The 12,878-nt window shown below is 43.8% G+C and overlaps 1 protein-coding gene across 1 annotated transcript in view; it reads right to left on the reverse strand.

Annotated features, from left to right (window-relative positions):
- Window positions 1–2,357: 2,357 nt before the first annotated feature.
- Window positions 2,358–12,878, reverse strand: part of epha3 (eph receptor A3) — a 112,688-nt gene continuing 102,167 nt past the window's right edge. Inside the window, exons 16-17 of the mRNA XM_007895703.2 lie at window positions 8,136–8,291; window positions 2,358–3,169 (exon numbers count right to left, since the gene is read on the reverse strand). Of these exons, the coding sequence (XP_007893894.1) occupies window positions 3,064–3,169; window positions 8,136–8,291 (262 nt within the window). The 3' untranslated portion in view covers window positions 2,358–3,063. The remainder of the gene's footprint in view (window positions 3,170–8,135; window positions 8,292–12,878) is intronic.

The following is a 12,878-nucleotide window of genomic DNA, read 5'->3' on the forward strand; positions in this document are numbered from 1 at the left end:
TTTTCACACAACCGGTTCCCCTTGAAACTATTCCTCTGTGAAGGCGGGAGTGGGGAATAAGATACGAGTCGCGTCAGCTTGGCTCAGTTTTGTAGCACTCTTTTCGTCTGACTGAAAAGCTTGTGGGTTCAAGCGCCCACGCCAGACTTTGAGCTCAGAGGCTAGTCTGACACTCTTTAGCAGAGCGAGCATTGCTCAGCATTGTGGGAGGTCCCTTATTTCTAATGAGATTCTTAAATTAGGATGCAATTTTTCACACTAAGGGCAGTGGAAATCTGGAACTCTCTCCCCCAAAAGGCTGGGGATACTGGATCCATTCACATTTTCAAAACGGAGGTTGGTAGATTTTTGTTAGGTCAGGATATCAGGGGATATGAGGCAAAGGCGGGTATTAGGAGTTGAGGTACAGATCAGCCACGATCTAATAAAATGGTGGAACAGGCTCGAGGGGCTGAATGGCCTACTCCTATTTCGATGTAGACATTAATTTGAGCTCCTGCCCACCTGCTCAGTTGGACTTTAAGGATCCCACGTTATTGTTTGAATAGAGAAGGGAGTTTCGCCTGTTGTCCAACAAACCTTCAGATAAATCAGTCATTCACCCTAGCTTGCTGGCACAAGCTGTCTGGAAAAAAAGTCACTGATCTTAATGGTAATTACTTGTGAGACTTTTTGACGTGATAAAGTGCTCTACAGATACCAGCTGGCAGGCAATCAGCACACGATCTGGAAACACAGTTATGCAAGACTCTACACATGTCATGTCAGGAGGTTTTGGGATCACGAGTGTTTTCAAACACTTTTAGAGCAAACACTGAGCGTTTGATGTGGCGCATGTCTGTAATCCAATGAGGAACGAGGGGCACTATTTATTTTAAAAAGCTGTGAAATCAAGTCTTTCCATTTCCCTTCCTTCACCCTGAAATGACATTCTCCCGAATCCTAATGCTGGTTCCCAGGGATCCGTTGAGAACAATGCATAGAATATATGAACAATTCTGTAATTATGGCACACACACACCACACACACAAGTACACTGGAGGAATTGGAAACTTCTAATCTTCTATTATTTTTGGATACGGTGCAGAACAATGACTCCTTCAGGCCACAGGATTAGAGGGGAGAACTACACAAGGTTGCAATGATGTTGCCATGTTGAACACTGGTGCCAATTCCAAGCCTAAAAAATTAACCCTGCGCAAGGGAGGGAGCCATGTGAGGAAGGCGAGGTCTATCAGGCAAACGTTCGCCCATCGAGACTGTCACGCGTGCCAGTGTTTTTAGCAGCGCCGACATCACAATACAAAGAGAAGTTGCGAGATGTTGTGACAAAAATATATCAAAAAATTTAATGCAGATAATACATATTTCACAAAATTTTCAATGTTGTGTTGTAAGGGGATGGGGTGGTGGGGGTAGGGGGGAGGTAGGAGAAGTAGGAGGAGGCAGGGCGGGGGGTGGGGCACCATTTCAGAGACCATTCTGAAAAGTGAATTAAACATTTGAAGGCGTCAAGATTTTAAGCAATCATCTGTCTACAGTCTGACATGGCAGAAAAATAGATCCTTCACTCCAATCCTTTTTTTTGGAGGGGTGGGGAGGGAAGGGGTTGGGGGGGAATGGGGGACGGAAAGTAGGAGGGATGGCACAAAGAGGAAGAATTTCTTTTCAACAACTTGGCCTAAAATTTGTTTTAAGACGTAGCAGTCAAAATTGCGACTTCTTCTTTTGCAGGGAAGATGTTGACACCTGCGGAAACCTGTCGCCGTGCTTGCGAGTATCCGAACCAGACAGGGAGTTCTATATATGTGCTCGACCTACATGTGGAACTTTCCCCCGTCCTTGCAATGGAATGCTCACTCTCTCCCTCTCCCCAGAGGGACACACCACGCTCACCTAATCCCGGAGAGTATTAGGCGCAGGTTTGGATGAGAGCCAAGCTGATTGAGCCCCTTACCCTGTTAATTAACTGGAATAATTTAAACATTGCTTAAAAAAATGTGGACAGTCGATATCTTAATTACTGGCAGGCTCACGGGTCTCCCCGACTCCGGTAATTTAATGGTTGTACCCAACCTGCCCACTAGATTGCTGTCCACGGATGGAACTAATTGTTAGCGAGATACCAGAAGATGGGGAGACAATTAACAATCACATGCAGGGTGTTAGAGGACATAGAAGGGAGAGTAGGGAATTGGGATTAGAGAGGATGACTTCTTGGAGGAGTGAGCACTGGCACGGAAAAATGGGCGAAATGGCCTCCTAACGTGTCAGACATTTTTATGGTTTGCCTCACCAACGTTGTCCAATTGTTGTGACAGAAACGGTGGGGGGGTGGTGGATGGGGGGGGGGGGGAATGGATGTTACACACAGCCCCAAACTGTCCATCTTCTTCCCACGATGTATCAACTAGCACTGCTCCAAGGGTTAGTTTCACCCCAGTATAGTGTAGGAGATTTAGGAAACTTTATGCCTTTCTGTCCGCGAGGAATCGATTGCCAACATTTTTACATTTGGGGCTTTTCAAGTGAAGAAAGTGAAGCCAAACTCCAGCATAAAAATCATCTGTCTGAACGGTTTCAATTTGTGGGCCAGTTCACTGCTTGCCTATTGGTTTTGGTTCCATCCCTAAGCACGTTTTAATTTAATNAAAAAAACTCTTGCTCTTCCCTTTTGGGAGGGGAGAGAATTTATTTTCCTCTCTCCTCCCTCCTTAATACCTGCACACTGAAAGTGTTTCGAAATTTCAATGTTCGCACCATCATAAATAATAGTTAAGCAGACCACCTTTTTTTCTTAAATATATAAAAAAAGGTAGAAAAAACAGAGCTGTCGTTTCCCTTTTTAAGGCATTTACACTTAAAGAGTTTAAAAAGTCTTTCACGCACCCACATCAAGTGACCAAACCATATCGCTACATGGCCTCTAGAGCTCTCTGTTTCTCTCTCTCTCTCTCTCTCTCGAGCCATTTCTGTTCACTGACGTTTCTCTCTCTCGGCCTCTTGAGTCCCGGTTGCACTCTGCGGGGCCTGAACGACGCAGTCGGCTTGCGTCCGAAACTTTACACTGCAACAGGACCATTCCTTGTGTGCGTTTCCAGTTGCTTGAGGCTGCTCACCACCTTGTTCGGGTGCCCAGAAAGAGTGAACCCAATCTTCTTTAAATCACTGCAAGACAAAAGCCAGGAAAATTCAGACCTTTTTTTCCCCCCATTGCTTCGCTACCATTAACATAAGATTCAGATTCCCTAATGCATGTTTCTTCTGCTCTTAGCCTTGAGATTATTAGTCTTAGAATTTACAGCCGTGTAAAAATAGCGGAAAAGAATCCTTCATTTCAAGCACTGTGAAAATACCCATTTTCAAATTAAAACAAACTATACATGAATACAGTATTATACGGTAGTAATATATATCATATACAAGATATAATAATTCTTATATTTGATACAGCGCCTTTCATGTCATGAGGACACCTCAAAGGGCTTCACAACATGGACTGTTAAGTATATTTTGTAGGCAAACCTGACAGCCAATTTGCCTACAGCAACGTCCCACACACAGCCATGAAATGAATGACCGATTTTTATCAGAGCGATTGTTGGCGAGGACATCGGGAGAAACCCCTTTCTCTTTAAAATCGACCTCTGGACAGGCACAGACCTAGGTTAAACGTTTAATCAAAGGACAGCGGTTCTGACAGTGCAGCATAGACTGTGAGTACAAAGTCTTCGTGTAGGGATTGAACCTACAAGCTTCTGACCCAGTGGAGGAGGGGCGCCGGTGTTGGTGTGGGGGTGGGGTGGGGGTGCAGGGGACGGGTGGGAGGCGAGAATGAGCCAGGCTGACAATTATATCCACGAGCCCCATGAGTTCTTGCCAACTGTATCATGTCAGGATACCAGATAAAAAGTTCAGCACGAAAAGATAATTAACACTCACACAGGGGTGACGTGATTTGAGGTGTTTAAAATAATAAAGGGATTCGATAGGATAGATACAGAGAAACTATTTCCTCTGGTAGGGGAATCCAGAACAAGGGGGGATCATCTTAAAATTAGAGCTAGGCCATTTAGGAGTAAAATCAGGACAAAAAAGGTCGTGGAAATCTGGAACTCTCCCCCCAAAAAGGTTGTAAATTCACAATCATATTTTCAGGACTGAGGTGCATAGATTTTTGTTAGGTAAGGGTATCAAGGGATATGGGGCAAAGGCGGGTATTTGGAGTTGAGGTACAGATCAGCCACGATCTAATAGAATGGCAGAACGGGCTGGAGGGGCTGAATGGCCTATTCATATTCCTGGTTCTACGTTCCTAGGAAACAATACCTCTTAGAAATCAAGCAAATAAGATGGAGAAAAGAAATCATTCTGATCATTTTCCAAAGCACAGACAAAATCTCCATTTGGTGATATGCACCGTAATCATTTTCTACATCCAAACAGCCTCCATGCTGTGTGCCAGAATGGAACTGACTACTTGCCTTAATATACTACAGTTTCGAGTACTTGATGTAAAACCTCTTGTTCCCTTGCCACAACAAGAAAAAAAACAAATCAGGACTCCTCAGTCTTTGGCCCAGAGAGAAGAGTTTCCGATTTCCATCTCTCTTGTTTGTGATTCTTAATTTACAACAGCAGCGTTCAATTCCCACCAAGGGGTGACTTTTGGCAGTGGAAGGAAACTTCCAGAAGCCTCTACGTGCGCTCCTATCCCTGCGATCAGAAGCCGTGAGGTGTAGTAGCAGCCCCTTCCGGTTCTGTATAGGCTCCCAATCAGAATTTGCCCGTTTGCTTAGATTATATTTAGGGCTGGAGGATTAGACTGTTGAGTGTTCTGATATATTGCATTGTTCAGCTGTGATGAAAGCTTAATTAATTTCGTAAAAACATGTCACTTATTCCAGTTGGAATGACAAAATAACAGAAGGAAACCATTCAGTGTATCGTGCCTGTGCTGTCTTTAACCACTCGTGTTGGATGAGGGGCCTACAAAATATACAGTCACTACACGTAAGTACATAAAGATCTTGTGAAGAGCTTTGAGATGTCCACCCCACGTAAAAGGCGCTACAGCAAATGTAAGGATTTTTGTTTAGTTGTTGAGCCCAGTAGTGAGGACCAGCCAGCCTTAGAGGAGAGGAACACTGTCATTCACTAGTCCAACATGTTTGAGCCATGTGACGTGTGTGCATTGATTGAACTCTCTGTACGGCTTGAGGTCTCCTCCTGTTCAGTGTTAGCAAAGCAGGAACAGAAGACTATTCAGCCCTTGTTTGTCAGCATGTCAAGCCAGTCACGGCCGATCTTTTAATCTCATTTCCCAACTTTTCATCGTATAATAATAATAATCCTTGCATTTGATATAGTGCCTTATCAAGTATATTTTGTGGGCCAAACGCTGCAGCCAATTGCGCACAGCAGTGTCCCCAAAACAGTCCTGGATTAAGTAATCCCTGGAAAGCAATATGCCAATCGATTAACAACTGGGTTTCTGCTTACTGCTAGGTAAATAGAGGAGTGTGGAGCAAGAAAACTTGCTTAAGGTTTTGCCCTGCCTCTCGCTTGCAAAGTAAGTGCTATAACCAATACGCTAAAGGACTCCTCAAGGCAAGGATGCCTTAATAACCACTCTTTGTGCGTGTAGTGTGTGCGCGTGCATGTGCGTCGTTCTCTCTCTCTCTTTGTCTCTCTGTCTCCCTCTTAAACAAACCCTTCAATTCTGCACCCTCCAGCCCTCTGGGGCAGTGCATTCCACGTTCCCACAACCCTCTCGCCAATGATCTAATCAGGACTGAATTTAATAAAAAAAATTAAAGAAACTACCTGATTTGCTACTAAATTGGATAACAATTTGATAACAGCGATTGCGATCCTGAAGGCCATCTTGCACTGTTTTGCTTTCTGCATTCTTAGATGTTTTTTTTGGCCTTTTCTCAGCCAAGAAATGTTCTAAAAACAAATAGCCCATGACAATTTGTGCAGGACTAATTTCATCCCATTTCCCCTCACTAGCCCAGGGTCACAAAGGTCAAATATAGCATCCTTCCCTGGCTTTAAATGGTAGTAGTCTTAATAATAATAATTTGGTTACTCAATCCACGACTGTTTGTGGGATACTGCTGTGCGCAATTGGCTGCCACGTTTTGCCCACAAATTGTACAGTCAATTCACCTTACAGTATACGCTGTGAGGCGCTTTGAGAAGTCTCGAAAACGCAATAAGACGCTGTATCAAATGTAAGGATTATTATTATTATTAATCTTGTCTACGAGTCAGAAGGTTGTGGGTTCAAGCCCCATGTTGGTACTTTGAACTCACATAGTTTTGGCCGACACTACAGTGAACTGCTGGGAAAGCACTGCATTGTCGCAGGTGCCTTCTTTTGGATGTAAACCGAGGTCCTGTCTAACTACTCAGGTGAACGTTAAAGATATTGTGTGCGACTCTCAAAATGAGAAGGGAGTTTCTCCTGGTGTTTTGGTCAACAATCCCCTAAATAAAATTGGTCATTCACATCACGGCTGTTTGTGGGCTATTGTGAGACAACTGTCTGCCATGTTCGCTTACAGAATACAGTCACTATAATTTCCAGTGAAATATCCTGTGAAGCGCTTTGAGATGTCTTCCTGGTGTGAAAGGCGCTACGTGAAGTGCAAGAATTATTAATCATTATTTATTATTTATTGGAAGGGGCATATTTTGATTTGGGCACCGTTTTATTTCAGAGTCACCCTGCTGAGAGTTGGCTGATAATGATTTGCTTTCAACACCATTTCGAATCGCAACATTGCCAGGTTCATCTGAGGCATGAAGGAATGTTAACAAGATGATTAATAATTCAGTCATTTCAAGGAACAATTTTCCAGGCAATTCATCCTAACCTTTGGCCGCATTAAGGATTTTCCACTGGTTGAAGGTCAACTGAGTACAAAACACTAAGGCTGGCGCATGTCACTGGAGGCAGAGTTGAGAACACAGAGGGAGCTCTACCATGTATCTAAACTGTCCAGCGCCTTGGAACGTTCTCCCGATGTGAAAGGCGCTTTACAATGTAATTTTGTATTGTAATTTTGTGTTGTATTGTGGAAGTAAAAGATTTTGATAATGATGGTTAGGGTTAAAACAAGAATTCTGCAACAGTATTTAAAGAGGATTTGTGAGTGTCAGATGAAAAGATCTGCCATGATCTGATAAACTAACGGAATTGGCTCAATGGGCTGAAAGGCCTCTTCCTGTTTCTAAATTCCAGTACTCAAAGGGTTAACTCTCGTCACTGCATTTCAAGGCGATTATGGTAAAATCAAGTCAGATGTTTTGCTGGACAGATTTATTAGCAGATTAAGATGTCTGGGAAACAGGATGCTTTTAGAGAAAATGGTAAGAAAATCAAAGATTGGGAGCGAGTGCATTAACAGGCCAGGATAGTTCAAACCCACAAAAGGCTGAGGATGTTATATATTCAGCTATTACACCCCAACCATTTCGCCCATAAAATATACAGCCAATTCACTTTACAGTATATTCTGTATATTTGCACCTCTGTGCTTTTACTCCTCCATCTCGATAAAAACCTACCTCTTTGACTGCACTGACGATCACCTCCCTTCCCCCCCGCTCCCTTGCTCTGCATGTGACCCTGTCCCGGTAAAACTCTCTGAGACATTATGCTACATAAAGGGCTCTATAAAAACAAAAGTTATTGTGGTTCTTGGTTTCTTTCCAGACTTAAAATTGGTAAAACCCACAGTGGATTGTGGGTGTTTGCCTATAAGTACAAATTAATACACCTCACAGTTAGAGCCCTTGAAGTGCTTTGAGATGTTTCGATGACAATGATAAGGTGCTATATCAAATGCAAGCATTATCTTATCTTAAATCATGCTGCACTATTAAACTAACCCACTGACACTTTGACACTGGGCTGTCTCTTTGCTAGCACGTTCACGAAGCTCAGAGAGGAAACCTCCGCAATGAGCTGAGATCCCCGATTATCACAGTCTAAAACCAAGATCCCCACAAAGCGAAGGCTAATGGCTGGTTGAACGTTAAGCATCTGAGCAGTGATTTGTGAACTCCGCCGCTGAGAAATTGACCATTTGCATCGGACAACAGAAAAAAAAAGGCATCTTACTCTGAGGTTAACTTGGCCACCATGTCGCTGGAGGTGTATCCGGCCCCTGTGAAGCTGTCCTTGTACTGTCCGACGCGGACACCGTCCAGCCAGTCGCCCACAGAGCGGAATGCGCTGATGTCCGCGCTGTTCCGGTCAAGCAGCAGGTTTGACGGCCTAATTGGAAGGAAAGCAGGAAGGCAGGAGTGAGCGCAGAGCAGTTCTGCTGTGAAGTAACGCTGCCAGCACAGCGGGAGCTTCCAGGCTCCACGCAGCTTCTCAGCACAGCCGCAGAATTTATCTGCCACCGAGGGCTCGTATGTTCAATGCTGTCAGATTGCGGCAGCGACCGACCACTGTGCAGCCGTCATGCTTCAAGCTGACCAGCTTGTGCCTGTGCTGCAGCGGAGCAAAGGATCCAAAGGAGGACATTACCCACGCCCGACTGGACCGCAAACTTTTATCTTTCATTTCCCCCATATACGACGTATAATGATGTCAAACAAATCCCCGATAGGTCAGCCCTTTCCTGATGCCCCCCCCAGCACCCCCACCCTCCCCCACTTCCCCCCCCACAAAAAATGGGAATGAGCGAGTATCAGACCTAACAATAGAATCTTATGAAGTTAGTAGTTGATGCTCGTTGAATATATACTTAATAGAGAAAAGAGAAGGGGGTTTATCTCTACCGGTGTCCTGGCCGATAATCCCACAAATAAAATTGGTCTCTCGCTCCGTGGCTGTTTGTGGGAACGCCTACTGTACATAATCACATCAATGTACAGTGTCTCCTGCAAAGCTCTTTGACACATTTTGACAACATGATAAGGTGCTATATCAAATGCAAAAATTATTAGCAGTTGTATTACTTGCTATTGTTTGTTACAAGTGTGAGTGACTATCACGCTTGATGTCAATAAATGGGTTGAATTCTCATTCCTGAACATTTTTCCTTGCTTTTTCGCTTCTAAGACTGAAGCGATGGAGATGCTATAATTATTTGTGTGTGTGAGTATGGTTGGAGGCCGGAGAGGGAAGAAGGAAAGGAGAGAGGAGGTTAAATTAAATCTCCACTAGACTTTGCTGAAGACCCTGGAAGGTCGTTGGGCTGCCTAGTTTTTTTTTTAATATATAGATTTCTCACTTAAAAGGATCCGATAAGCAAATTTCCGCTTGACACACTGATTTTGCTGACCGGGAGGAATTTGCCTGTGTATTGCCCGCCAATATGGGCTGCAGGAAGCACTGCCCCCAGTAGATGCAGAATCAATTGGAGCTGTTTAAAAGGGAGATGGATAAGACACTTGGGAAGTGAGGGCATTAGGGGATATGGAGAAAAGTCATGGAAATAGGATTAAAAAGATAAAGAGCTGCCACCAGCTAATACAACGACAACAACAACAAAATTACGTTTATAGAGCGCCTTTCACATCGGGAGGACGTCCCAAGGCGCTAATAAAATGACAGTACAGGCTCGGTGCTATGTTCCAGTCACCGAGAGTTAAAATAAGTCTGTAGCTTACCCTGATAGCCCAGTGAGTTTATCCACAAGATCACAAGGTGAGTTCGGTTGAAGAAGGTACTTAGGCCCATCCGATCTCATCCCTTCAGAACATCCACCCTATCATTCCCCCATTGCAGCATTGTTTTGCCCACAAAATACACAGTCAATTCACGCTACAGTATATTCTGTGAAGCTCTTTGAGATGTCTCAACGATGTGATAAGAGGCTATATCAAATACAAGTATTATTAGTAATAATAATAATAGTATTATTATTGTGGAGCTGCTTTTAAAATGAGCAACCTGTTCCACTTGTTGATTACCCGCTGAGGAAAGATAAATTTCTTGGTGCTTGTCCTGAAATGGTCCTTTGCAACTCTACAACAACAACAACTTGGATTTATATAGCGCCCTCCACACCGGACGGCATCTCAGAGCGCTTTACAGTAACGGATCCCGGCGCTGAGCCAGGGGGATGGGGAGGAAGGTGACCAAAGGCACTGTTGAATAGAAAGAGAAACCCTTGTCCTCTTGTTCTACTATCTTTTAGATCCTACAGTGGTGACCTTGTTTACTTTTTCAATGCCATTTAAAACGTTATACATCTCTATGAGTCAGCTTCTCTCGAGACTGAAATCCAGTGGCTAGTTGGGTCATTACCGCCCAGCACTATAGGAGGATAAATTCAGCAATGGTAGTTTTTGAGTTAGATGATCTGAGTCAGGGCAGCATAGGGGTTCTGCAATTAACCTCAGCTCCTTCTGTTAAGCATGTGAAATTGGGACAGATTTCTGGTTAGACGCCAGGAAGTATTTCTTTTCCCAGAGGGCAACTCATGACTGGAACAAGCTGCCAAGAAATTGAGGGCAATGATGCTAGGCTCCACTTTCTGTGAAAGGATTGATTTCTAGACCCTCACACTCACATACAAATCATTACATGCCCAAGCACCTCCCTGCCTTTCTGACCTGCCCATTTTGCTCAGCTAACAGAGAACTGTCTTGTGTCGGCCGACCCCTTTGGGCCACCATAGGCAGTGCCTTCTATTGCTACATCCCTAACCCCTGGAGCCACCCTGGCTTAATCCCTCCACCTCACCCCCTCTATCCATCTTTAAATCTCACCTTAAGACCTACCTCTTCGATCACACCTATGGGCACTTCCTTTCCTTTTTTGCCCTTGTTCCTGCCACTGCATATTGCTCCGAGACACTATCTTGCTTGAGGGGAGTTGTATAAATGCACCCGTGACTTACTAGAACTTTAGAAGCTTGATCAATATTAACCCTATTGTTTAGACTGAAATCACTACAGGATTTCAATGGGTTAGTGGATGCTCCCTGAGGCTCTAGGCAGGATTAGGAAACAGTGCTAGAAATCAATGCTCCAATTTAAGTAATGGCTGATCAGTATCCTATTGAACTGTGCAATCCTATTCTGCTGCACTGATGACTCAGTTTCAATCCAGGCGGAAAGAATGAAGAACCTAATGAAAGTGTGCTACGTGGAGTCAATTTTTATCAAGAGACCTTAGAGGACTCTGTCTATAATAATAAACAATAATCCTCCTTACAATTGATATAGTGCCTTTCGCGTTAGGAGGATGTCTCAAAGTGCTTCACAGGATATACTGTAAGTGTCGTCACGGTGTGTTTGTAGGCAAACGAGACAGCTCATTTGCACATAACAATGTTCACAAACAGCCATGAAGTGAATGAGCAAATTATTATCATTATTTTTTTGGGTGGGGGGATAGCTGTTCACCAGGACATCAGGAGAAACTTCCTTCATTTTTTGAATAGTCTTATGGGATCTTTAACATATACCTGAACACGCAGAAAAGAACCTCAGTTTAACATCTTACCCACAGGACGGCACCTCTAACAATGCAATCCCCTCCTCCTCCACCACCTGCACTGCACTGAAGTGTCAGCCTAGGCTCTATGAGTACCAAGTCACAATGTGAGGGCTTGAATGCACAACCTTCTGACTTTGAGGCGAGAATGCTACCAACTGTCCCAGGCTGACCCATGTTTTCTTATAATTCCCTCAGCAACCCACAATTCAGAAGTTTGGTCTCAATTCCTGGCAAGTCCTAGTAGCACAATGAATTTAGAAAACAAGGTTGTGTAGGTAATCTGGATCCTGTTAAGTCCTGTAGCATAGTGGTTAGCACGTTCGCCTCTCAAGTGAGAGGACTTAGGTTCGATTCCTGGCGGGGTGGAATCGTAGGCACGTTTCCTTACTCCACATGCCTCTGTTGACTTAGCAGTAAGTAGGAACCCAGTTGCTAGTAAATTAATGGATCGCTTTTCAAAAAAAAAAATTGGTCACTTAATCCACGAATGTTTGTAGGACACTGCTGTGCGCAATTTGCTGCCACATTTACTAGGATTATTATTATTGTCTTAAAACAGGCAGATCCGTTGTATTCAAATGAACTAGTGAGCAGCTCAATCTTGTCCTAACCCATCGTCCACATGTGAGCACTTCTAGCGTTGGTCACTGAATAAGCATCAGGGGCAAGAAGCCTGGCCAAATTATCTCTACCGACTGACCTGGTATACTGAGCCCGGTTCCAATTGTAACACCACAAATGGTGTCCCAGTTGGGATAAAATAATTCAGCCCAGATCAAACCTGAGATTATGATGCTCTGTTGGGTTTAACTGCTCAGCCAACTTTCTCTATTTATGTGAAAAAACATACATTTGCATTATGTCTGAAACTAGTCGCAAAGCATCCTGTGACTGAGAATCAAGATGGGAGGCAATTGAAATGAAACCCCACTGGATTAATGGAGGTTTTTCCCTCTGCTTCCCGCAGACACAATGCTAACAGTCTACTTGACTCATGATGAGCAATGGACCGCATTTGTAAAACAGTTCCTAAGAGCTGTATATTAAGTGCTTCAAACTCGATCAGACGTGTGCTGCAACAGACCAATGGAAGAATTACAGGACAAGTTTTTTTTTAATGGTTCCCGCAGTGTGTATAAATTATATTCAGGTGAGGCTCACATATGAGTCCACTGTTTCCTGAGTCGCGCTCTCAGCCTCTGCTGGTAGCAGTATGTGCTCACTCAGCAAGCATCTGTTTCCTAAAGGACTTGATGCAAACTGAATTGCTTTGGTCTTTTTGCGTTCTCGTTGCCAGAAACAAGAATCTGTTCTCTTTTCTTATTCATTCCAGGTACCTTTGATTGCCACGTGCACATAAATTATAAATGCATTTGTTATAACCCTTAGACTGCTTCGCTGTGG

Source organism: Callorhinchus milii, unplaced genomic scaffold (assembly GCF_018977255.1).
Source record: "Callorhinchus milii isolate IMCB2004 unplaced genomic scaffold, IMCB_Cmil_1.0 Scaffold4, whole genome shotgun sequence".
Classification (NCBI taxonomy): domain Eukaryota; kingdom Metazoa; phylum Chordata; class Chondrichthyes; order Chimaeriformes; family Callorhinchidae; genus Callorhinchus; species Callorhinchus milii.